This window comes from Podarcis raffonei, chromosome 10 (assembly GCF_027172205.1).
Source record: "Podarcis raffonei isolate rPodRaf1 chromosome 10, rPodRaf1.pri, whole genome shotgun sequence".
Taxonomy (NCBI): domain Eukaryota; kingdom Metazoa; phylum Chordata; class Lepidosauria; order Squamata; family Lacertidae; genus Podarcis; species Podarcis raffonei.
In genome coordinates, this window is record NC_070611.1 from 47310110 (window position 1) to 47333697 (window position 23588).

At 44.4% G+C, this 23588-nt stretch overlaps 1 protein-coding gene across 2 annotated transcripts; it reads right to left on the minus strand.

The window, feature by feature from the left end:
• Window positions 1-221: 221 nt before the first annotated feature.
• Window positions 222-19373, minus strand: GTPBP1 (GTP binding protein 1). Of its 2 annotated transcripts, XM_053407304.1 has the most exons (13): window positions 19146-19373; window positions 17634-17745; window positions 15903-16083; window positions 15047-15395; window positions 12120-12243; window positions 9942-10056; window positions 8609-8753; window positions 8285-8467; window positions 5871-6006; window positions 5123-5301; window positions 3666-3866; window positions 2649-2690; window positions 222-2216 (listed from the first exon to the last, which is right to left on the minus strand). In XM_053407304.1, the coding sequence occupies exons 1-13, from the start codon at window positions 19368-19370 to the stop codon at window positions 2124-2126; spliced, it is 2085 nt and encodes a 694-aa protein (XP_053263279.1). In that variant the 5' UTR covers window positions 19371-19373; the 3' UTR covers window positions 222-2123. The 2 variants fall into 2 exon arrangements, with proteins under 2 accessions (XP_053263279.1, XP_053263280.1); XM_053407305.1 differs by lacking the exon at window positions 2649-2690.
• Between the last annotated feature and the right edge of the window lie 4215 nt (window positions 19374-23588).

The window sequence follows — 23588 nt, forward strand, 5'->3', positions numbered from 1 at the left end:
TGGTCAGCACTACTAACACCTCTGACTAGGCACAAAAACCAAGGTGTGTTCCTAGCCCAGGAGAGCAGCCAGCCCTGATCTCAAGGAGTAGCTTCAGCTTTGCATGATCCCTGCTTGAAAACATCTAAGCCTCCCCTCTGACACATGCAGATTCAGAGGTACCAACGCAGTCACTGCTTCATTCCCTCTACAGTTGGAAGAACTGACAAACAACAAAGTCATTTAATTTTAAAACTTTAAACAAACCTTTCTTTTTATTATTATTATTACATCATGCCAGCCTCAGTAGTCTTTAAATGCTGGTCACAAAACAGAACACAGCACCATGTGGCTTTTTTTTTTTTATAATGAAAACTTCAGCACTGCACATTCCTCTTTCAGAACTAAGGAATGAAAGGAGAAGAAAAAATAAAAAGGACACCACACCAAGGTCTCCACTTCCCTTGGAAATAGAAGGCCATGAGGCGGATGTCGCTACTGGGTGCCCAAGGCACCAAGTGATACAGGCTGCCGTCTTCCTTTAGCCACAGCACGCTCCATTCTCTCCCCAAGGGTGCTATTAATACTGTCACTGCTTAGGATGCTGCCCACAAAGTTTCAGGCAAGAAAGTAGACCATAAGCCATGCCTACCTACTCATCAGTGTTGACTCTTAGCTTCCGGGAAACTCCAGCCATTCAAAAATGTTAGAATGATGTTGCAGACAGCAATATGAGAGACATGGGGAGAGACTTTAAAAGCTACAAACCAGTGAACTACAAACCTGGTTTTTGTTTTTAAACAAAAACATGATGCCAGTTAAAAGTCAATTCAGAATAAGTGCCTCAAAAAGAAGCAGCAAATGTGTATCAAAGTTATAAAATCTTGAACATGTGTCCAAATTTAAAAGCACAGCTCAGAGCTGGCTCCAGTAAACCTCTTCCTGCTTTTACACAGTGAGTGTGTCTAAACCCACAACAGTTATGATTCTGAGGAGAGGCTGAAATGAGGGGTGCAAGCTGGCTTCTAGACACTAAGAGGCCCATGCCCACTTACAGGCAGCAACACCCATTTCCCTAATGAGGAGAAATGAATTCTTGCATTACACAAATATGCAGGGAGAAGTCGCCCACTGTCAGTGTCAGTTCTTGAAGAGGGGAAGGAAACACTGCCTTTAAAGATGCACTTGGATACCACGGGGAAGAAATGGGTGAGTCACAAGAAGCCAACTTGCAGTGTCTCTCCCTTTCCCCAATCTGACGTAGCTGGTTAGAAAAGCAGATATGGCAAGATTCAGAATATGCAGGCACCCATGACTGACTGCAAGAAAAATAGTAGGTTTTGAACACAAGGCCCAAAAAGGATTGTGTGAAATCAATTTGTTGACCTTCCACCAACAATTCCAAAGCCACCAGTGCTTTTGTGGCCTGCTCCACCTCCTCCCACAAGTCTCGCTTTTAAAGTAAGCTTACAAGTGCATAATTATGAGATCTAGGATCTCATATCAATCCAGCTTTTGGAATGCTGCTGGAGTGTGTGTGTGTGTGTGTTCCTTCATGTCGATTACCAATTGCAGGCATTGGTACTTTAAACTAAAGGAGGCTGCCCAGGGCTCACGCAGTTTGACTGGTGTGAAAGGGGGGGAATTCCTACCTCTTCCGAACCAACTAGCATATTCATACTTGTATGAATGGGATTTCAGGAATTCTTGATTGCAGACCACAGACACAGGGTCAGTTTCAAAAATATATATATGACAGGGTGGGGAAGAGAAGAGGAGGCAGTTACTTTACTCTGTATACCTAGATCCTCCCGATTCTTCATCCGCACGCATACCACACACAAACATCCACCATAATAAAAACTAATAAAAAATCATGACTAAGAGCTCACGATGTACAAAATGTTTGGGCAGGGGGGGGGGAGGGAGAAGGCGGCAGCTGGTCAGTCCCACGTGTGCTTTTGTCACCTTCGTTAGCTTAAACTGTAAACCCTGCGTCCCCCTGGTGGCTCCTCTCCAGGAGGGGAGGAGGAGGAGAAGTTCCACAGTAGCAGATCAGCTGGGATGGATTTTGGTTAGGCTGCTCTGGGTTTTTGGGTTGAAGAAGGGGAGGGTGCGAATTCCGCAGTGATTAAAAACGATGTTCAGCAGCCACCAGCAGGAGTCACAATAGCCCCTTGAGACTTCACTTTATGGCGCTGCCCTCCACGTCGGCGGCCACCTCCTCCAGTCTTCACCTGGGGGTAGATAAAAAGAGCGCTCAGGTAAGGGCAAGGTGGGGAAGGCAGGATCTGAACCTCTCAGCCCTAAACTGAACAAGAGGAGTGGGAATGGACAGTGTCAACCAACCGTATCCAGAAGTAAAAGGCAAGGGTGGGGAACCCGTGGTCCCCCAGGTGATGTTTGACTCATGGCAAAGTATGCTGGAAGTTATAGTCCAACACCTGGAGTGCCACTGGTCTCCCATCCCTGGGGGAAGGAAAGAAGTGGAGTTGTCTTTGTCCTTTCTGGTCCTATGAGCACCTTTGCAATAGGCCAGGCTTCTACCAAAGCAAGCAGGAATTCTAAAAGGAAAATTGTAAGACTTTGGAGGGGAGGGGGATGTCTTGCAAGGGTGGCCTTGTCTCCCCAAGGCAATCAAGTCAAAGCAACAGAGGATGCAGAAGTACCTTGCTGCCCTCTCGGTTGTGGGGCTCTTCATCCAGGGCAGGCTGAAGGAAAGCAGCAAGGAAAGAGAAGCATAGGTGAGCAGAAGGCAGCAGACATCCAAGATGTTGGACAAAGATCAGCAGAGGGGAGAGCAGTCCCTTAAAAACTGCCACCAAGTGAGCACAGCAAGAGAGGAAACAAAGCACCAGTGATATAGACAGAGGCTACGGCAGACTTTGCCCCCCCCCCCCAAGACAAACTTTGGAGAAGAGAGTACAGCAAGGGCACCAAGGAGCCACATTTACACCCAAGATGCAAAGCAAGAAAGCAGCTCAGATTCTTTCAGTCCGATTTTTAGAGGGCACCCTGTAACATATGTATAAAAGAGCATTTCTTTGCTACAATTATCATCGTAGCTGATGCTTGCAATTGCAGCATTTAAACCTCACCCCTCCAGTTTCAGGAGTCCCAGAATAATGCCAACACACACTTAAAATACAGCAAAGTGAAAAACAAAAGAGCAAAGGAGCTGAGACTAAGATTTCACTTCAGCAGAAAGAACTTCATTTCAAAGGTTCATCAGCCAGATGCCCCATGAAACAGCTCTGTCATTGGTCAAGGAGGTCCTTCTACAGCATGTGCACAACTGCGCAAGAGGTCCTTCTCTGAGCTCTACATGTCCTTACCGCACACAGCAAAGACATGCACAAGGAAAGCCCAACCGATAAGCTGCAGAACAGCAGCAGGGCTCCAATGGGGAAAGTTAACAATACAGTTATGGGCAAGCAGGGGCAACTGCCCAGGGCCTCACACCAGGCCAGGCCTGCTGTTTCTGCTCACTTGGCAAGGTTCTCACCATCCTCCCTTCCTAAAGCCACTTCACAGCCAGCCACTCACTAGTATTCAGGCACAGGACTAAGAGATAGCAGGTGAAATCTGGCTCACCTTAAAAGGTAGGCATGTTTACTACAAAAAGCTTAAGAAGCCATGAAAGATAACTCTGGTATAGGAGGGAGGGCACAGGCTGTTCTGCATACCTGAGGCTGCTGGGCACTCGAAGGTGCTGAGGGGGCTGCTCCCAGCGAAACCGCATCATCTGCCACTGTGGGACTCGCCGTCGCCATGCCAGCCTGGGCTCCCCCTTCCTCTCGCTTGGTCAGGGGGCCCTTTTTCGTGGACTGCATCTTGATCTGCTGAGGCTTGGAGTTCATTGGAGAGTTATTTGTGGTCTGGAGTAACTGCCAGTCGAAAGGATGGTAGAGGCAAAAAACAGAATTGTGCTTGTGTTGTTGCTTTCATTTTAAGCACAGAGTTGGTTTAAGCAAAGTTCACCTTTGACATTAAACAGGACTTCAATATGTGGAAAGAAAATGCTCTTCCCCAGGGAGGCTCACCTGGCACCTTCATTACACATATTTAAGCGCCAAGGAAAACCATTCCTCTTATTCCGCTAATTAAACATTCTATGGCCTTTTGAACTGGTTTGTGTGTATGTATTGTTTTGTTTGTTACAATGTTGTGTATCTTTGTGTTTTTATATTGTAAACTGCCCTGTGATCCCAAGATGAAGGGCGGTATAAATTTAATAAATAAAATAGAAGGACTGAGAATGGTGCACGCACACAGCAACACACCAAATCTTATTCACACCCGCACAGCTCTCTTTATCTCCCACTTCCCCTGCAGTGGGAAGGGAAGTGACAACAATTTCCTCTGTTCTTTAAGCACTTTTCTGTTTCATGTCTCTTATTACCTGCAGTAGGGCAGGTAGGTAAAGCAGAGGTGTGATAACAACATCTAAGCCTTGCTGGGCCATGCGCCAAGTCAGGATCAAAATAGTCTCCTTTCATTATTATTTTTAACCCAGGTCATGCATGAAACCGCTTTCTGTCAACAACCAGGTCCCACAAAGTTCCCAAGATCTTTTTTAAAAAGTATTTTTTTAAAAAAGAAACAACTTGAATGCCAAGCAACTTGCCCTTCACCCATAAAGGAAGCAAGGCCTTCACAGCACAGACTAGGTGGCCGGGCTGGCAGAAAAGTTTGGCAAGTATTAAAAAAAGTTGGCCATTTGAGAAACATATGGTTTAAAGGGGGGAGCACAGATGAGCAATAATCCCCATTCAGTAAGGGAATACAGGAATTAGTGGAAGAGAAAGAAAGCTTGTTCTGTCTAGCAGGGTTATATGCAAGTCTGGGTTTAAGGTTGGGGTTTTTGTTGTTGTTTTTAAATCAACTAGCAATGCTCACTCCTATCCTAAAGACAGGGAAAAATGAAAAGGAAAAGGAGAACAGAGTCACTAGTGCATATGACATGGTTTCAAGGAAGGTATGAAAATTCTGATAAACCAAGCAACTTCCCCATCATCATCTATCAAGAAGCTAGGGTTTTCAGTAACTAACTAGAGGGAAGGGAGGTGTCTGTAGTACTGTACCTATGGCATGCACAAACTTTGAGAACCTATGTCCTATTGTACCCCACAAGCTCTATTACCTTGGTGATGGTACCCACAGCTTTGGTACGCCCTTCACGGAAAACCAGCCGCTGGTCTATGTGCAGGTACTCCGGGGTTTTGATGAAGCGGAAGTGCACGGTTGCCTTGTCTCCTGTGCGTAGACAGTCTTTGTCCATACTGAGGATAGTGGCTGTCTGGCGGATGCTGCCACAATGCACTGTGAACAGTAAGATTCTCACTGGCACTCAAACTGCAACAAGCGGACAAATCTCAGTAGCACAGGATACCCTGAACTGCCACCAGGTATGCTGCTGCATGCAGATGCCGCTAAATTCACAATACAAACACCTTACGAATCCATGTTTGTCATCAGGTACTGTATATTCAATTTCCAGCGGAGAGGCAACGTCAGAAGATAATCTACGTACATACCACTAATCTGCTCAGCAAGCCAGCCCTACCACCATGCCTCATAACTTCTATAGGGAAGGCTACAGAGGCCAAGTGCAATTCTTTTATAGCTATCCACTGAACCCATAGCTCAAGTGGGATTTTGATGAAGGTGCAAGTCAAGCGCCCCTGGTGACAGATCCCATAAGAGCCTTCTATCACTTCCCAAATTTGATCCACAAGGAATTGCTTTCTCTTTCAGCCATCCTCTTGTGGTTGCTGCTCCTCGTAAATTTGTTGGTATCAGAACTTAAATGATGCAACCACAAATTAATTCAATACCCAGGGCCAAGGCAGGAGGAGTGTGTAAGGGATACAAAAAAACCCTACACATACCCATCGCCTGGTAACGTGGACTGATGGTGGTAGGATGATGCAGAACCAGAATCTCAGCTTCAAATTCCCAAGACGCTTGAGGATTTAATCGGGGAGACACCATCACCATGCCTTTCCGGATAGAGGAGCGCTTGATCTGGAAGTGCAACAATTTTAAAGCATGATTTAGTAATTAATTCACTTAGGCTGATTTTTTTAAAAGAAGAAATCTATATATTTTCCTAGCATTTTACAGATGAAAGACTAGATAAGACTATTTTGGGATGGAATGGGATGCCCATCCAGCTGAACATACTGCTGAGCATGAGTTTTACAAAGGTGTTGGGAGAAACATGAGAATGAAATAATTTCAAAAGAAAAAAACTTCAAGGGATGGTTTTGGTCAGCACAAAATTGCTATCCTTAAGGGATGTTATCAGATTTTCCTACACTACTTCCTTCATCCCCTATGAGGACAAACTTCAGTCACAGACACACTTATGTTGCCTAAATGATGCAGAAATTACCGTATTTTTCCCTCTATTACACGCAGATTTTTTCTCCTAAAAAGTAAGGGGAAATGTCTGTGCGTGTTATGGAGCGAATGTGTGGTCCCTGGAGCTGGGAGCGCGAGTGAAGGCAAAAATCAGGCAAATATCAAATAGTCCAGAGAAGGGAGGAAAGGAGGAAGTTGCTGCTTTCCTGCATTCTGCCTCAGGGTCTTACTGCCCACCCGCTTCTGTTTCCTTACTGTGTTTGCTCAAACGGAACAAAGAGCAGAGAAAACCCCTCCCCTCCAGGCAAGCAGAGTGGAAAGCTCCTCTCCGTGCGTCTGGGACTCGAAGGCAACATGCAGGTTGGGGGGGGGGGAGAGAGAGAGAGAGAGCTGGCTGGCTTGTGGGGGGGGGGGACTTTTGCCTTCCTTTCCTCCCTCCGGTAAAACCCCTCTCCTGCATTCTTAGCCAGCTGCTTCTCTGCACACCCCTCTCCTTGTCGCTTCTATGTTTTTCCTTCCCTCCCTACTTAAAACGTGGTTCCAATCACGGATCCACATGGATCCTCAGGATCTTTGCATTGAGTCACCCCAAATTCACCATCAGATCACATAGCAATGATCTGATGCAAAAACAGGGCTGCAATGGTGCAAAAACATGGTTACAAAGCACGGATCCACATGGATCCTCAGGATCTTTGCATTGGGTCACCCCAAATTCACCATCAGATCACATAGCATGTCCATGGCTACAGCCTGCACCAAAAAAATCACGCACCCACTGTTGCCTGGGGCTGCAATGGTGCAAAAACGTGGTTACAAAGCATGGATCCACATGGATCCTCAGGATCTTTGCATTGGGTCACCCCAAATTCACCATCAGATCACATAGCATGTCCATGGCTACAGCCTGCACCAAAAAAATCACGCACCCACTGTTGCCTGGGGCTGCAATGGTGCAAAAACGTGGTTACAAAGCACGGATCCACATGGATCCTCAGGATCTTTGCATTGGGTCACCCCAAATTCACCATCAGATCACATGTCTGTGGCCGCAGCATGAAGCACAAAAATGATACATCCACTGTTTCATTCAGAATTTTTTTTTCTTGTTTTCCTCCTCTAAAAACTATGTGCGTGTTATGGTCAGGTGCGTGTTATCGAGCGAAAAATACGGTACATATGTCCATCCTTCATGGATGTAGAGAAGTTGGGATGCAATAGTGAAAGTATTCCTTTGGCTTTCTCTCTGCCAAACAAACGACTCACTTAAAAGCACAATGTCCACTGCTGCCTTTAGACAAGTTTAGTCCTAGCATGCCTTTGCAATATTAGACCCTGCAAATAAAACCTGCTCTCAGCTCCATATATTAAGCCTGAGAAGTTGCAATGCTAAAAACAATGACTAGGGAGAAAACCACATCTGAATGCAGGAGGACTTGGTACCATTGCCCAAGGATGAAGACAGATGTGATTAACAGCTGGATTTCATATGTCCCAAACATGAAGTACCAGCCACCATATGTTTCTCCTCAGCAGTTCTGGGTGCAACAGAAAATCAACCAAGCATCTAACAGAACCCCATCTGATTGTCCACTATCTCCTCCCACATTCTACCTTAAAACTGACGAAATGACACCATTAAGGCAGCTCAAAAACCAGCCCTAATATTCTCTTTCCCCACAACCCTATTTTATTTCCCATCTAGTCTGATGAAGATTTCTACAGAACTTAAAAGCTTGCATGTTATTTTATAGCATTAGGGATTGCCCTCATGTAGATTTTGGAACTTTTTCTTATGGCCCAACACAACTAGCTTTACTTTTTGTGCAGTCTCAAAGTAAACACTCTCATAACTGCACTGGCAGTTTCCCAAAAAACCCTCATTTTCTCCCAGCAGAAAAGCAATGGAATACCCTTGGCCAATGAAGTCCACACTCACCTTCTTCAGAGCAAAGGAGGCAGTCTGTCCTCCTCGAACCTCTTTGACGGGCATGCGCTTGCGGTGGATGGACTTCACAGCAATGGGCAAGAAGTTACCCAGAGGGTCTGGGCCGAGCAGCAAGGTGTCATTTAACTTGATCAGACCTCTTAGTGTTGTCCCAGACACCACTGTCCCTACACCCTGCATCAGGGAGAAGTGCAGAAGGCAAATGAATTAGTCACAATGGTAGAGCAACAGCAGAATCAAGCCAACATCCCCATTCTTTCCTCCTCTTGGAAAAAAATTAGACTGAAGTGAGACTCTCAGCACCACTCTCCTTACTGGAACAGAGTAAGTGTCATCTATCTGGAATTCTGCAGGCTCCTCTTCCCTGTAACTGGTCCTTGGAGACAGGAGATTGAGAAACATCTTAAGCAATTCCAGGTTCTCACCGGTGACATTGGAAATCTGGAATATTGGGCACATCCTAATTGGAACAGAGAGAGAAAGAGAGAGAGAGAATGAGAACATACGAGTTATTCACAGTTCTAAGTTAGGTTGATCTTAATACTTGCAAGACATCACAGGTGCTAGTTAGCATGTTCAGAATCGGAAGAAAAATTCCCTACAGGAAAGTACTAGCTGTAGTACCCTTAACACTAGCAACATTCAGTTAAATAACTTTATATCTACTTCTGTTTTTTCTGGGATGGCAGCAAAAGAGCCCACTCAACTGGAGAGTCATCTTGCATGGTCAGCTTCCTTTTAGATCACACTCTAGTTACATCAGATGTGATATTTACATTTTTAGCTCCTACAATTTTACTCTCTTTCCCCCTCTCTCATCAGCAACTGGGACCAAGCCATTAAGAGAACGGTCCAGCAGACATGCCAACTATCATCAGTTGTCCAGGATATTTCAAGAAGAGGACAGACCTAACACAATGCTAGCTGCCAACCTCATGCAACTATTTACTTCCTTCATTTATCCCAGCTTTCCAGTATGGTTTATCTTCTGATCCATACATATGACATCCACATTTTGCAGTAGTGGCAGGGAGGGTGTCTCTTGCAATAAATCAGCAGCAGACTCCTGGCCAGACTTCTTGCAAGGCCATTCGCTGCAGCCTCTACACACAAGCAGGGCCATTCCTTTTCTGCTCCTAGCCATCACCCCCCATCCTCCCAAGTCCTCTGCTTGCTTTCATCCTTGCACCAACTGTGGATGCCAGAAATGGATTCAAAGCAACAGAGGCAACTCCACATGGTTTCATTAGAATTTGACCTTGGCATTTCCCACTCACTGGCAAGAAAAACAAACTAATATATGTGGCAAAAAGAAAGACGATTCCTGAAGTCCGCTTTAACTCCAGTCCTGGCCATTTCTACCATCCATCTTCACCCCTTCGCATGCATTTCTTGCCCAGAAACCTGGATAATCTGTTTTGAACCTGCCCAACAGAACTAAAGGCACAGATCCCACAATTCAGGATCCTTGCTATTTAAGCCTGTAAACATATTCCACATCTCTGTTGCAAATTCCTTATACTGCAACTAGAAAAGGCCTGTTTGTGCTCCCAACCAATTATCATCCCAGAAGAGTCTTGGGGTCAAAGTTCAAAGCCCATGTTCTAAGGAGACAAAGAGTGGTCCACTTTGTTTTCATTTCTGTCACCTTTCTGAACTGAAGTTGGAGGCAGTAACGATGACATCATCTTTGCTCTGGACCAGGACAGGGATCTTTCTGCATCCTGGAGACTTCAGAAGTCGTTGCAACAGCTTCAGGGTTTCTTGATGAATAAAATGGAGAGGATTAGATCAATATCCCTTTCTTGCATTCAACTTTATTGCCTTAGTTGTATTTACCTAATTTTAAGAACTTCTAAAAAACAGATGGTTGTTATTATGTCCTCATATGTAAAACCACAGAATTCAAAGAGGGTGTACTTTCTTTTCCCCATGATTGTATGTATGCGTGAGCAAGCTGGGATACTGTTACAGATGTCAGCTTCCCTAGGATTTTAAATTTAAAAAGAATGCTATTTCAGTATCAAGAACATATAAGAGAACATGCAGGAGTCTTTGATACCAAAGGGTTAGTGAAATTGGGCTTTAGAGGTTGTAGTATAGGGCTTCTTGTGTTCTTAATAGATCTTTTCTCTCTCCTTGTCTGGGTGTTGACCACATTGACAAACCTTCCCCAGTCTGACACCTCCAGATTCTGAATTACCATCCCCTCCCCATTACGGACCATTGGCCATATCAACCAAGGATGATGGGAGTCACAGTAAATGCTTCTGGTGGGCACCTGGATATTGATCTGAAAAACAAGCCAGCTATTACAGCTAGTATGTATTGAATTTCCACTGCTATTCTAATTGTAGAAGTTGTCAAGCTAAGCCTCAGAGAGAGAAATAAATTCAGTATTGCTACTAAGAAGCTATCAAAACATTACATGTGATCCAGAATTTTGCATAGGCTTTTCTGTACTATGCATCCTGTGTCAATTTCAGGAAGCCTGCAGGAGGACCATGGAATCTTATGACTGGAAAGCTATCGTTTTCACAAGAAAGACTAGGATGTGTTTTTTGCTTGAGAATTGGTGGTTTCATTTTGTTTGCTTACAAAGCTAGCAGTGCTACCAGAGCTTTGAAAAGATGTCCAATTCTAGCCAAACCCTTGTCTTAAAATTTGCCCCTGGTGGTCGATTCCATGTCTAATTGCATGTTGTGCTAGATGCTCCTCTAAGACAAGAGCTTGTCTTTGCCAGAATAAACTGATTTCCCCACAAATGCTTACTGTTATGATGAGGAGTGAAAAACAAGATGTGCACATGAAAGATGGGTGCCAAGATGTATGCAACATCACATACATATTTTACAAGCACCTGCTTTGAAGCACACCGAATGCTAGGTCCACCTGACCAATTCTCAAATTTCCATTTTCTACCACAGTGCTAGCTGCACATTGCAGAGGTTCCTCGGTCATCTTATGCAGCAAGTAACAGAAAAGCCAATAACTGCAGCACCAGAAAAACAGGGGTCTCTTGAACAGGAGCCCACACATTTTGAATGAGCTTGGTAGCAAACCATTTGCTCTCTCGCTTTCCACTGCGTAGTCCCAAAGTGCAATCCTTTTCTATTTGATGCCCAGCATCTGCCACTAGTGATCATCTTTGTGGACCTCTTTTTTGGGAAGTGCATAATTACATACAAGGGAAAAGGCAATAATATTTCCTGAGCACTCATTTTGGTTGCAGTTTACGGCTATTGGTGACAATAGCTAAACGGTTTCTCAGTGTTCAGGGATATTGTGTAACTCAACATCAGTTGCGGGAGGAGAAACAGCAGGAAAGAGTTGCTGCTTTCGTTTCAGGAAGCACCATGTTGGGCCCTGTGAGGAACAGGCTAACTAGTTGGTTCTTTCATGACCCTAAGAACCAGGAAGTGAGCAGATGCAAAAAGTCTAACTCTCAGCTGCCTTCTCTTTCCCATAATCTTATTTACAGCAGTTGGGGAAGAACACAAGTCAAAACATTGCTTTTGAGCAGCTTCACTGTTGCAAAACAATTGTTTTAGAACTGCTGATATGACAGCTTTAAGAGACCAGCTACAGAGAAAAAACTGTACACCAAATAAGTCTCAACGAGTAAGAAGCAATGCAGGCCAGGAATTGGAGATGGTGAGAAAGAAAAGTTTGCTTAAACGGCTCCTTAGTAGAGTCTGAAGACACACTACCAAAACAGGTGGCAAACACTTCATAGGAGAGAGAAGCTGTTTGCGCCATCTTCAGTTTATTTTATTTATATACCACCCTTCACCCCACAATCACAGGGCAGTTCACAGGCAAATACCTTGGAGAATGTTGGCAGGACACATGTCAATCTTGGTCACCACCACAAAGACTGGGACGTTGAGCGCCAATGCAAGGCCCAGGTGCTCCTTGGTCATCCCAACAATTCCTGCATTGCTGCCAACCTGTATCAAGGAAAAGCACAATGAAGTGGGGAGTAGGAGAGGCAGGCAGAATTTTAAGTCTCTGTCTAGATATACAGCTGCGACTTTGCTGGGCAGCGTAATGCAGACACGCCAGAAAAGAAAGGCAAGAGGTCAAATTTTAATAAATTATGAGAGCAATGGATCTATCTAATACTGTTGTCCCACTAGCGCAACAGCCTTCTATTTGTGCAACAGAGCTTCTCTTTCCTCTCCTCCCAATTCAGCCCCCTTGTACAGCTTCAAAACCTGCTCCAGACTGTTGCGGGAGTTCTGCTCACACAGCATTGGACAGAAACCCAGCGCTCTTCAGACATTAGCACTTGCCACTCTTGGAATAACATTTCTGGTATGTTCCATGGTGTGCAAAGTAAACCAGAAAGGCTTATTTCCTACTGCTTCACCAGGACAATGTCAAGAACAGATGGAAGAGAAATCCTGGGTCCTATTCCCAGAATCCTCTCAGGAAAAGCCACGGTGGAATAGGTTATCAACTAAACTTTTCCCAGTTCATGTCAATCACAAAATCACTTTGAGAAACCATTGCATTTGCAGGTGACATTGTGTCAGAGCTAGCCTTCTTGTGGGTGCATGCCCACTACCTCCTTCTCCTAGCATTGCCAAGAATGGCTAGTACAGTCTGCTCCAAAATAAGTGTCATAACTGGAGCTCTACTTCTCTGTTTTGCTGTAGGGAAGCCAGTGACACTGTTCAGATGATGTTCCCGGCCTCCCTGGCTTATGAAGTCAGGGACTAGCATTGGGGCCAAGCACTCCTCCCTAACTCTTTTTCCTCACATCACATGTCAGCTTCACCACAAAGCTCCTGGCTTGTATCAAGCCAGAATTCTCAATTACAGCCAACCCCCGATTTTGGGGGCGGGGGTTATGTTCCGGGTCATTGCATGTTTGCATGAAATCACATGCAATGGAAGCACCCTGCTCTGCCCGCCCCGTGCCCTCCCCCATTTTGGGGACCTTCCAGATGCTCTTGAACTCAAACTCTCATCATCACCACTAGTGATGTTAAATTCTTGAGAATAATCTTTTGGAGAATATTCTCGAGAATATTCTTGATTAATAAGAATATTGTACCATTGAATGTCACTGCAAAAACCAGTTGTTGGCACTGAATAAAAATATAGAAAAGTCAAGTGTTTAAATCAAGGCTACCTCACATGCTGTTACACATAATTGTATAGGCCTAGGTACTTTAAGTGTAGAAAGCATTAAAACTACTTTCTGTAAAAAAATCAAGAAAATCACCCTTATGGCCAAGGGTATAGAATTGCTAAGAATAAGGTCACACCAAAATAGAAAAAAAGCTATTACAAATAGTTGAAATACATACGAATTCAAATGTTCATCAAATTAAATGAATAGCATTTTTTAAAACTAAAAAAAAAAGGTTTTCTGTAGCTCACATTTCAGAACTGCCAATGGTGAATGACACAATGCCCAGTAAAGTAACTGGATCAAAAAAAATCATTATTCATTATTTACATTGACAAGATCACAGCTTGACTTATTTACTAGATTTTTTTAATGTGGGTTGTAAAACTGGTTCTTACATTAGAATTTATAGTTCATGGAAAATATTCTCCAGAGAATTTTCTAGCAGAGAATATTGTCAAAAATATTCTCATTCTTGAGAATATTCTCTGGAGAATATTCTCACCTCACCTCACTAATCACCACCCACCAACCTTGTTGGCTGGGGTGAATGGACTTGGGAATCTAACAACATCTGGAGGGCCACAGGTTTTCCTTTTCTTGACATATACCATGGTTGATGAAGCTGGGAACAATGTCCCAACTGAGCCACTATCTCAGAGTGTATCAGCTACCCCTTAATGTCATTCTGCAAGCATGTCATCAAGTGGCAGGCTGTGGCTCTTACTGATAAGAAAGGTTGATATGGGATACTGACCCATGAACAGAAAACTAAGCTAAAGAATTTCTATACCACCATCTCCTCACAAGGAAGCACCTGTCTGCAGTTTAGACTACATGCCAATAAATCTGAGAATTCTTTGTTTATTTGACTGAAGCACACATACTCCAAAACCAACACAGGAATGTGCCACGGAGGGAGGAATAGTTTGCCTCTCATGCTTGCGGAAAGAAATCCACTGATACAGACAGAACCTGAGACAAGTTGTGTTAAGCCACTATGGCAGAATTAGGTGTCCTCACAGTGCAGAAAAAATCTTTGTTGTTGTTGTTGCTGTTGCTGCTGGGAGAGCAGGGGGAGACCAGCAAGGACAAATGTCAAATTAAGTTCTGGAAACAGGTACCGAACCTTGAATGTTTTGCACACATGACAATATCTTTGACACCCTGACACATGGGCAGGGGGCACTTCAGAAAGAGCTTTTCTGAACTTCATGGTGTTTTTGCTTAGAGCATTTACTCATGTAGAAGCTCGCACCCGTATCTGACACGAGCATGAATGGAGAACTCAGTTCAATCCTTAACATAGGCCATAAATCACCCTCAGATAGGGTAAGAGGAACATGGTGAACCACAAGATACAGTCCTCCAAGCAGTTTGTTCCCAACCTTGAAGCCTCCAACATTCTACGGTAGGAAATCACCACTTACTGAGAGTGACATGGCCCACGGGCCCAACTAATTTCTGAGCTCCTGTTCACAATAACAGTGAGAGTTCTAGCCTATATTGTTTTCATTAATTCCTTAACTCTCCAACAAAAAAGATGGGAAAGTGCTGTGGATGTTAAGAGCCCCTTGCTGCTGCTGACATCCCACCACCATGGCACAGCTTACCATTAGCATGCAGAAGTCAGGGAGGTGCCCAGTCATGCCAAAGACTGTAGTCTTCAGGTACTTCTCGTGCCCAGCCAGGTCAATGAAGGTTATGACCTTTGTTGACTTCTCACAAATCTTAGTCCACTCCAGACTTCCACCGTGGCTATCAGGCTTGTTCACTACATTGCCCTCGCTGTCAAAGCCCAATATGTCATTGCCCACGCTGCTAGTACGGCCCGATTCGATCTCGTGCTTGTGGCGGAAAAGCTTTTGCCGGGCAAAGCCACGTCCATTGTCCAGCTCACCATGGGTGAGGACACCCAGCAGCGTGCTCTTCCCCGCGTCCACATTGCCAACCACGGCTACCCTATAGGAAGGCAAAAGGGAATGTCAGCGGTCGTGTGCAATCTCTGAATAAGGCTAAAACCCTTTTAAAATGAGTAAAAGACAGGACCTATGGGGTTTCATAGACTAGAATTTTAGAGCAGGAAGGGACCCTGAGGGTCATCTAGTCCAACCCCCCGCAATGCAGGAATAGGAAGCTGTCCCGTACAGGGATCAAACTTGCCACCTTGGCATTATCAGCATCATGCTCTAATCAACTGAGCTATCCAGGTTTACACATAGCACATAGAGGGCAAAAACCTACAACAGCAATCCTTTCATTCAGATACTGCTTGATCAGCCAAGTATGTGCGCAAGATCCTAACCACTGGCTTGTATACAAAGCACAGAGGAAAGGAAAGTTAATTAGTAAGGAGAGGCAGAGTCACTCCCATAGCCAAACCAGAGTTTCCAGCTTCTCACCACTACGTGTGCAGGTTACAGGAGTGAGCTTCATGCTGACGAACAAGCCTTCTACCTATCTCCTTACCTGACCTCCAGGAAATCGTTGTCACCCACCCGCTTCCGCACCAGGTAGTCACGCACTTTGCCTCCTGCCTCTTGGTGCTCCCGCAAGAGGATCACATCTGCATCTATTTGCTCAGCCATGCTCTTCACGGTGGCGTAGGATGCTTCCATATCTGCATCACTGAGCCCGTACTCAGTCCCATCTAATGTAGGCACGGGGAAGAAATGAGGAACAGCTGCTTCAAATGTTTTGTCAGACCAGGAGTTACTTTGTCATTAATGTAACCTCACCAGGGTCTTGCCACAGATGGGCCGGGCAAGGAAATGAAGAATCCATTTTAATTTCAAATGCTTATGCAACACAATGCATTTAACTGTTCATTTAGCCCTATTTCTCCAGACTACACAGCATCAATCTCAAAAGTTTGGAAGGAAAGGTGGGATGTATGAGTGTCAATTGTGCTACCCTCTTCAAAACCTTGGCTCCATTAGTTGAAGACACAGCAAGGTCATTAACTAATCCCACACCCTACTCTAGAGGTAGCCAAGATGCCCTCCAGATGTTTTGGACCACTGTTGCCATCAGACTCGGCCACCATAGCCAATGGTCAGGGATGATGGGAGCTGTAGTTCACAAGATGTGGTTGACTCCTCCTACCCTAACCCATTAAATGCTGATAACAGTTGAGAAACTTATGCTGGTGCAAATCTAACACTTGCTACACTTCCCCCCTCCCCCCACCCGTTTCTTTGAAGACTGAGCAGACTGACATCACCTGAGCCAAGAACACCAATGCCAAAACCACCAGTCACTTCAAAGGCAGCAAGCAACCCTTTAATCTTTTACATTGGGTGGTGGGAGTAGAGAAAAGTAAATATGTAGCACTACCAAAAAAACCAAAACCCCAATTAGAGGAAAAACATTAACTGCCCTAAACATTTTCAACTTGCTTTACGGAAAAAACCCATGACTGCATGCAATGCTAAGCTAAACCAGGGATTAGCAACAACAACCAAACACGCAGCTACCCAGAGTGAAAACCATGGCGGCTTTGCTCCTCCACTGGTCCTGCTGCTGTTTCACTACTCAGAGCCAAACCATTGGGCTTAGTGTTACATGCAAACCCAAGCTTGAGGTTTTCCTCACTCTCAACAAACGGTGAAGTTATTGTAACCAAGATTTGCTCTTGGTTTACCATTCACAGTTTGTTTGGGGAAAACAAACAATTCACTAGCTGCTAGAATTATGCTCAGATCATTCATGGTTGAATTTAGCCATAACTATACTGAGTCCACCCTGGGATTGTGAAAATAGTACACATCGGCAGCGCACAGTAACAAAGGGATCTCTGTGCCAGCCTCTCTGGCAAAGTGGTGCTCTTGAGCATATGGTTTAGAACAGATCATTCAAATTATGGTTTAATAGCAGACAAGCTAAAACATAACCCTTCTTTACCCCACATGACATCTGAATGGGATATACTTATTCAAAACGCAGATCAGCATTGTTTACTGAAAGCAAATAGTTACTACTAGGCATATGTGGCCAACATGCAACACAGCATTAGCTGCATGCAGGAATAATCCAATGAATTTATTTGTGTTATGGAAGAAAGGCTTTTAACTCTTGAGATCTAGTATACTAACTGTCCCATCCCACAAACACTATACTTCAAGCAATAGCTGTTTCTGTTGAAACCACTATGGCATCTTTAGCTTGGCTTGTGGTATTGAAGGAGGAAACCATGCTCACCTGATCCTTGTCCAATGACATAGATGGTCTCCCCGCATCCTTCATCCATCCTCTCCCACATCTGCCGCAGCAAGCTATCATACTGCTCTGATGTTGGGCTCACCATTACTAGCTGAAAATAAACCAGGTATCTGTGTTAAACATCCTGATATGGGGGAGGGGGCCAAAATCACTGGCACTAACTAGTAGATGATTTTCTAGAGGCCACATTCTCTCAAATTGTTTATGAACGGTTTTTCAACGAATTCATAATTATGAGACTCAGGATTAATGACAGAGGAAATAAAAAAGGGTTGATATGACACCAAGGAGCCACAAAGTAAAAAGGGAAATTCAGAAAGCTTAGCAAAAGCAGTGTGAAGAAGACTGAAGTGTATATGTGTATGTGTGTATGTATACTCTCTCTCTATATATAATGTGCATTATAAAAAGACTGTAGATCAAACAAATCCTTAATAATGAGTTAGATCACATGAAAAGCCACTCCACTTTTCCCTATGACTTCCATTTACCCACAACTGCAGAGGTCACACAAAAAATGTAAAGCACAACAGCCCCAGATGCCTGAACTTACAAAATGGCCCATCATCACTTTTCATGGCTACTCTGCTCTGAGATTTTGACCCTTTTGAGCACATCACATGATGCCCATCGAGCAGGTTAACTAACAGTCATGCAGGTATCTCTGCCCATTCTTTTGATTAAACATCACCCCTTATTCCACTTCAGGGTAGTTCTACAGAACATAAAGGCTATCCCTTTACAGTACTTCACCCACAGCACCTGTTTAACAATTTCAACTTTAACCTTTTTTTTCAAAAAGCAATGCCCTAAAAAGATAAACGAGGAGCTTGAACTTTGCACTTGGAAGGGCTGTATTAACACAGCACGAGGGTGTTGCTGTTGTTGTTTCCCCGTTTGTAGTTTCCTTAACAACAACTTCAGCTGAAACCCTACCTACGCTTAAACCGGGAGTAAGCCTCGCGGAAATGAATGGAACTTATTTCTGAGCAGGCATTATTTACAGGGCTGGGCTGCCGGGCTGCAATCCTAAACGTGCCTAAACGTGGGGTAAGCCCCACTGAAAACGGAGGGCCTTACTTGCGAGTAAGCCTGTTTACGCCCCCCTCTTCTCGTCCCCGTCTGAATCCCTTCTCGCGTGCCACGTACACCAGCCCGTACCCTTGAAGCTGCCGCCGTTGCCGCCGCCGCCCGTTGGCGACACCCTCGCCCTACTTGTGCCTCAGGACTCGCAGTGGGGCAGCCGGCCTCTCGCCGCCTGAGGGGGGAGCGTCGGCAAGGGGCCGGGGGTACCTGCTCCGCGCTCCTTAAAGGGGGCTGGGCGAAGTGCCCGGAAGGACAAGGGGAGGCACCGCCGCCAGACCGAATGGAGAGAGAGAGAGAAGTGCCGGAGCTGCCTCCGGGCGCGTGAGGGGGACCGGAGGCGCCAGGTATCGGGGTCTGGGCTGGCAGGGCCCTGGGTCTCCGCTGCCCCCCGGCCGCCGGGCCTACCTTGCTGGTGAGGTCGAGCTCGGGCTCCCCATTGAGCACCTCGCCGTCCTCGCTGCAGTCCGAGTCCGCGACGCCGCGGTGGAACCTGGAAGAGGCCGCCACTGCCCCGCCGTGAGAGGCGGGCTCCGGGGCGAACATCGAGGCCGGCACCGGCGAGCCCCCCATCGGGGAGCGACTGCGCTCCGTCGCCATCTTGGCAGCCCCAGCCTCCTTCTCCGGCCTCATTAGCATAGGTCCCGCCCACCCCTCGCGTCGACCGAGCCGGAGGAGCCCGCCGAGCTCCGCCCCCCGAACGGGCCTGCTTAATAATTTAGTACCCTGCTGACCAATCGGGGAGCCGCGCTGTTAGTACAGTAATTGCTGTATTGCTATGACAACCCGCAGCTTATTAATATGGATGAGCCATGTCTCCTTCGAAGACCCTTTTTGCGGTTCCTCCGGTTCAGAAAATAAAAGCAGCGGCAGCAGCGCTACTGGGATTTTTATTTATCTCTATTCTGGAAACTCTGGGTGGGAGCGGGGCGGTGTTATATTTCTACCTGCTCGCGGCCAATGGGAGGGAAGAATGCATGATAAACAAAGTTCCTCGCCAATCGTGGAAACATTTAAGTAATAGGCGGGAGTGCAGCCTCCGCCAATCAGAGAACAAGATTATGGACGAGGTGAGTAGGTGAGAAAAGAAGGCGGGAATTTTATCGTGGCGGCCAATAAGAAGGAGTGTACATATGCCAAAGCCAATCAAATACCCCAACCCATTTTGTGATTGAATGGGGATTGCCTCTATTTACTTCTGTCTCTGAGACAGATTGTCTCGCCCGGGATAATCCCTGGCAAAAGCTGATGAAACGGGGTTGAAATAAATCGCTTTGAGCGGTGATAATCTTATGCAATCGAGCAGTCATACTTGCGTTCCGTGACTTTCGCCCAAGGCCAATAACGTTTTATTTCCTTGTTTTTCAGCCTCATTTTGAGAGCGAGGAGGTGGCACTAAAACGTGTCTGGACTAATCTCCAAATGCTCAAAGCCCTCGTGTAAATCGGTGAAGCCTCACTCAGCCCAAGCGCTTTTGTTTTGGCACTGGTATTCCTGGTTTCGCATTTCTTATCCATTAGGAATAAATTGAACGGCCCCCGCAGGCTTCAGTGTTTTGAGAAGCCAGCAGACAAGCAATAATAATAATGCTACTGCTATTGTTATTACCTGTTCTTCACCAGCAGGTCCCAGGCCAGGTTAGGACAATCTAAAGTTCAAATTTAAAAATCACTTAAAATACATAACTAAATTTCTTTTGAGGGGTTTTTTATCTAGTTATTTTAAGTTTCTTTAGATAGACAAATACTTTATATTGGTGTTCCATCTAGTCTGCACCTTTAGGAAAAGTAAGAAAGCGTTTTGGTATTTTAAAGATTAACATGTTTTGTAGCATAAGCTTTCCTGGGCCTGTAGGATGTGCCAATAACCAAGGTGGAAGAATCACTTATCTTCTCAAAATACAAAATTCTTCCACAAAAAAATTCACATACTATGTAGACATGTATACATCTGGAATACATAAGGAAGAGAGGAAAATGCTGTATCTTTGTAGCGTGGAGTCACAATATTTCAAGCACTGCAAGAGAGCTGTGTGTTACTGTACTATTCAGCACCCAATAATGAAATTCAATCCAGTCAGTATGGACACTAATCTGACAATTAGTGGCCAGTTCTTAATAAAAAGAGCAAGGTAAAATTAGTGATATTGTGAATACTAGGGTTTTTCTTCTCACTGATGACATGAGGAAATACAAATACAATAAATCCCAGGTCAAAGTGGTGACTGCTCAGTTGCATAAGATTACAACAGTTGAGAATTATTGTGTTTCAGACTTGTGTAATAAGCATTGTCTAAGGATTGACCCAGACTTTTAAATCTCAGTGTGAGAGAAGTAAATAAAGGAAATCCCCATTAATTTATACAGTACACACAATATAAAACTATAGGGAGCTGAGAGCCACTTATTTCCATGGGTGAAAAAAATTTCAGAAAATATTAAAAGTATTGATGAAGACTTGGATTTTCATGACATTTGGAATGGCTGAATTTATCAGCTTTTAGCCCACCTCTACTCTGTCTCTTGTATAATATTAATTTGGTTGATGAGTTATCCTGTGGAATGATGACTGAATTGCCTATGTTAGCTGTTGAATTTGTTCCCATTTTGAATTGGTAAGGACAGATGTGACTGACAGATGGAAGTGGAAAGATATTGGCCAGGCAACAGATAGCCCTGTCGTTTTATATGTTGTTTAACATTATAGTGGAATGATCTGGAGTCTCAGACTGGGCTGCTATCAATATGTTGACAACATGCAACTTGAATTCTTTGTTACAGCTAAAGCAGGTGTGAGGTGAATGTACTGGATCAGTGCCTGGTTTCCGTAATGGACTGGGTGAGAGCCAACAAACTGAAGCTCAGTCAGCGTAACACTGTGACCCCGTTATTGGGTGGTTTGTCTCTCTGGATGAGGTTACACTTCCCTTGATGTGTCGCTTGAAGAAACAAGTGTGCTGTTGGGTACACTTGGATTCAACCCAGTCATTTGGCACAAGGAGCCTCAGTGTGGCATAGAGTGCCTTCTACCAGCTTTGGCTGGTAGCCCAGGTACAACCCTGTCTGGATAGGGATAGCCTGACATTGCTTGTCTATTTTCTAGTAACCTCCAGTTTAAACTTTGAAGACTGTTTGGAAACTACAGCTAATACAGAATGTAGCTATTAAATTGTGTTTTTTTAAAAAAGATATTTATTGAAATTTTCAACTTTAATACATTAAAAAAGAATCAAAAAAGGAAAAACAAAAAGGTTTAAAAACACATAAAGTTCACAATCCTTATTTTTCTATAACATATTTCCCTGACTTCCCCACACCTCCCCTTCTTATATTCCAATTCAAAATGTTAGTTCAGCAAGTTCTTTTTCTATTTAGTTCATTTTAAAAAACCAATTTTGCCTTATCCAAACTTAAACACAATACTTATGCATCAATACTCGTTCTTAAAACATTTTTCTAACGTCGACCCAATTTCCCTTCCACTAATTCCCCAATTTTCATACAAATAACAAAATAAAATAAAAATAAAACAGATTGTAATTATACACCCTTTGGATTCCCAAACTCCACCCCCCCTTTCCCGGTTTCAATCCCCAACAAATGTCCATCAGTCTTAGTCTACTATCAGCCTGGAGATCTCACGTCCGAGGCTCTTAATTCTCTCTCAATTCCTCTCTGCCGGTTTTTTTTATAGTCCTTAATATTAAACACCAGATCTCGGAGAAGCTCTGGCCCAACGGGATCCATGTTTCTTCCAGCCAGACCTCCATACTTAAAAGTGGAGCCCGAATCATGTTTCTTATTCCTTTCAAGTCCAAATGTCCCCAGAGCTCCAACTTCCACCTTAAGCAAATTTGTAATCCTTGGGTCTTCAGATCTCCACATGAGGAGATCTCTCCATTCTTCAATCTCCAATTCAAGCCTGATTTTCGACATCAAGTTCTTATTTTCCTTTGTAGCCATCATGTCAGGCCTCTGGCTCTCCTTTATCATCTGCAAAGTTACAGCTCCTCCTTCCTTTTCCTCAGGAACAACATATATCTCCTTCTCCACACTCTCAAAGCTCTCAAGTTTCTCTTTTTGTCCAGCTGCATGGGCTTCCTGAGTCAAATCCTTATCAAATTCTGTTAAGTTCAGAGTTGCAACATTTGTAGCCAAAACATCAATTTGGCCTTGTAACTTTCCCAAGAGAACAAAAACTTTGTCCAACCCAGCCTGAATTTTCCCTCCTCCAGCCATTCTTGTAATGTCCCAAATCCCCCTCTAGAGGGATTTTGGTAACTTAATATTCCTTCCAATTCAAATAAAAAATCAAGTTAGTTTGTAACAGTTCTTCCTTGTTTTCAACAAATTGTAACCAAATTGTAACAAATATAGCCAGCAGAAACAACAGAAACAAAGTTCTCTTTTCCCGTCTTGACAGCTAAATTTGACAGCTGTCAAACTCTTCAATACCTCATCAGCAGGCTCTCTCGCGGAGCACTCCTGGGTCCGGGGGGGTGGCACTTCAGCTCCCAAGATTAGCTCTTTATCCTCCAGTAAGATTACTTATATTGCCAAATCATGAAATTAATGTCTTTTACCAAGTAAAAAAGAAAGGGTTCTCTCGACCTTAGTTAGCAGGTCCTTGCTTTAAATTATTTACAAGACGGGGAGACGGACTTCCTGTTTGTGCCTTCCCCGATCGTGCCTAATTAAAAAAAAAAAATTCTTTCCAATTTCCGTACTACTCACGGGTTGTTGCTTTAAAGTCCAATTGTTCACAAAAAGAAGTCAGCGCTCTCCGACCATGGCAATGCAGCTTCACTCCGCAGGAGAAGCAGTCGGCTCTCAGCACCGCGCCGCTCACCCC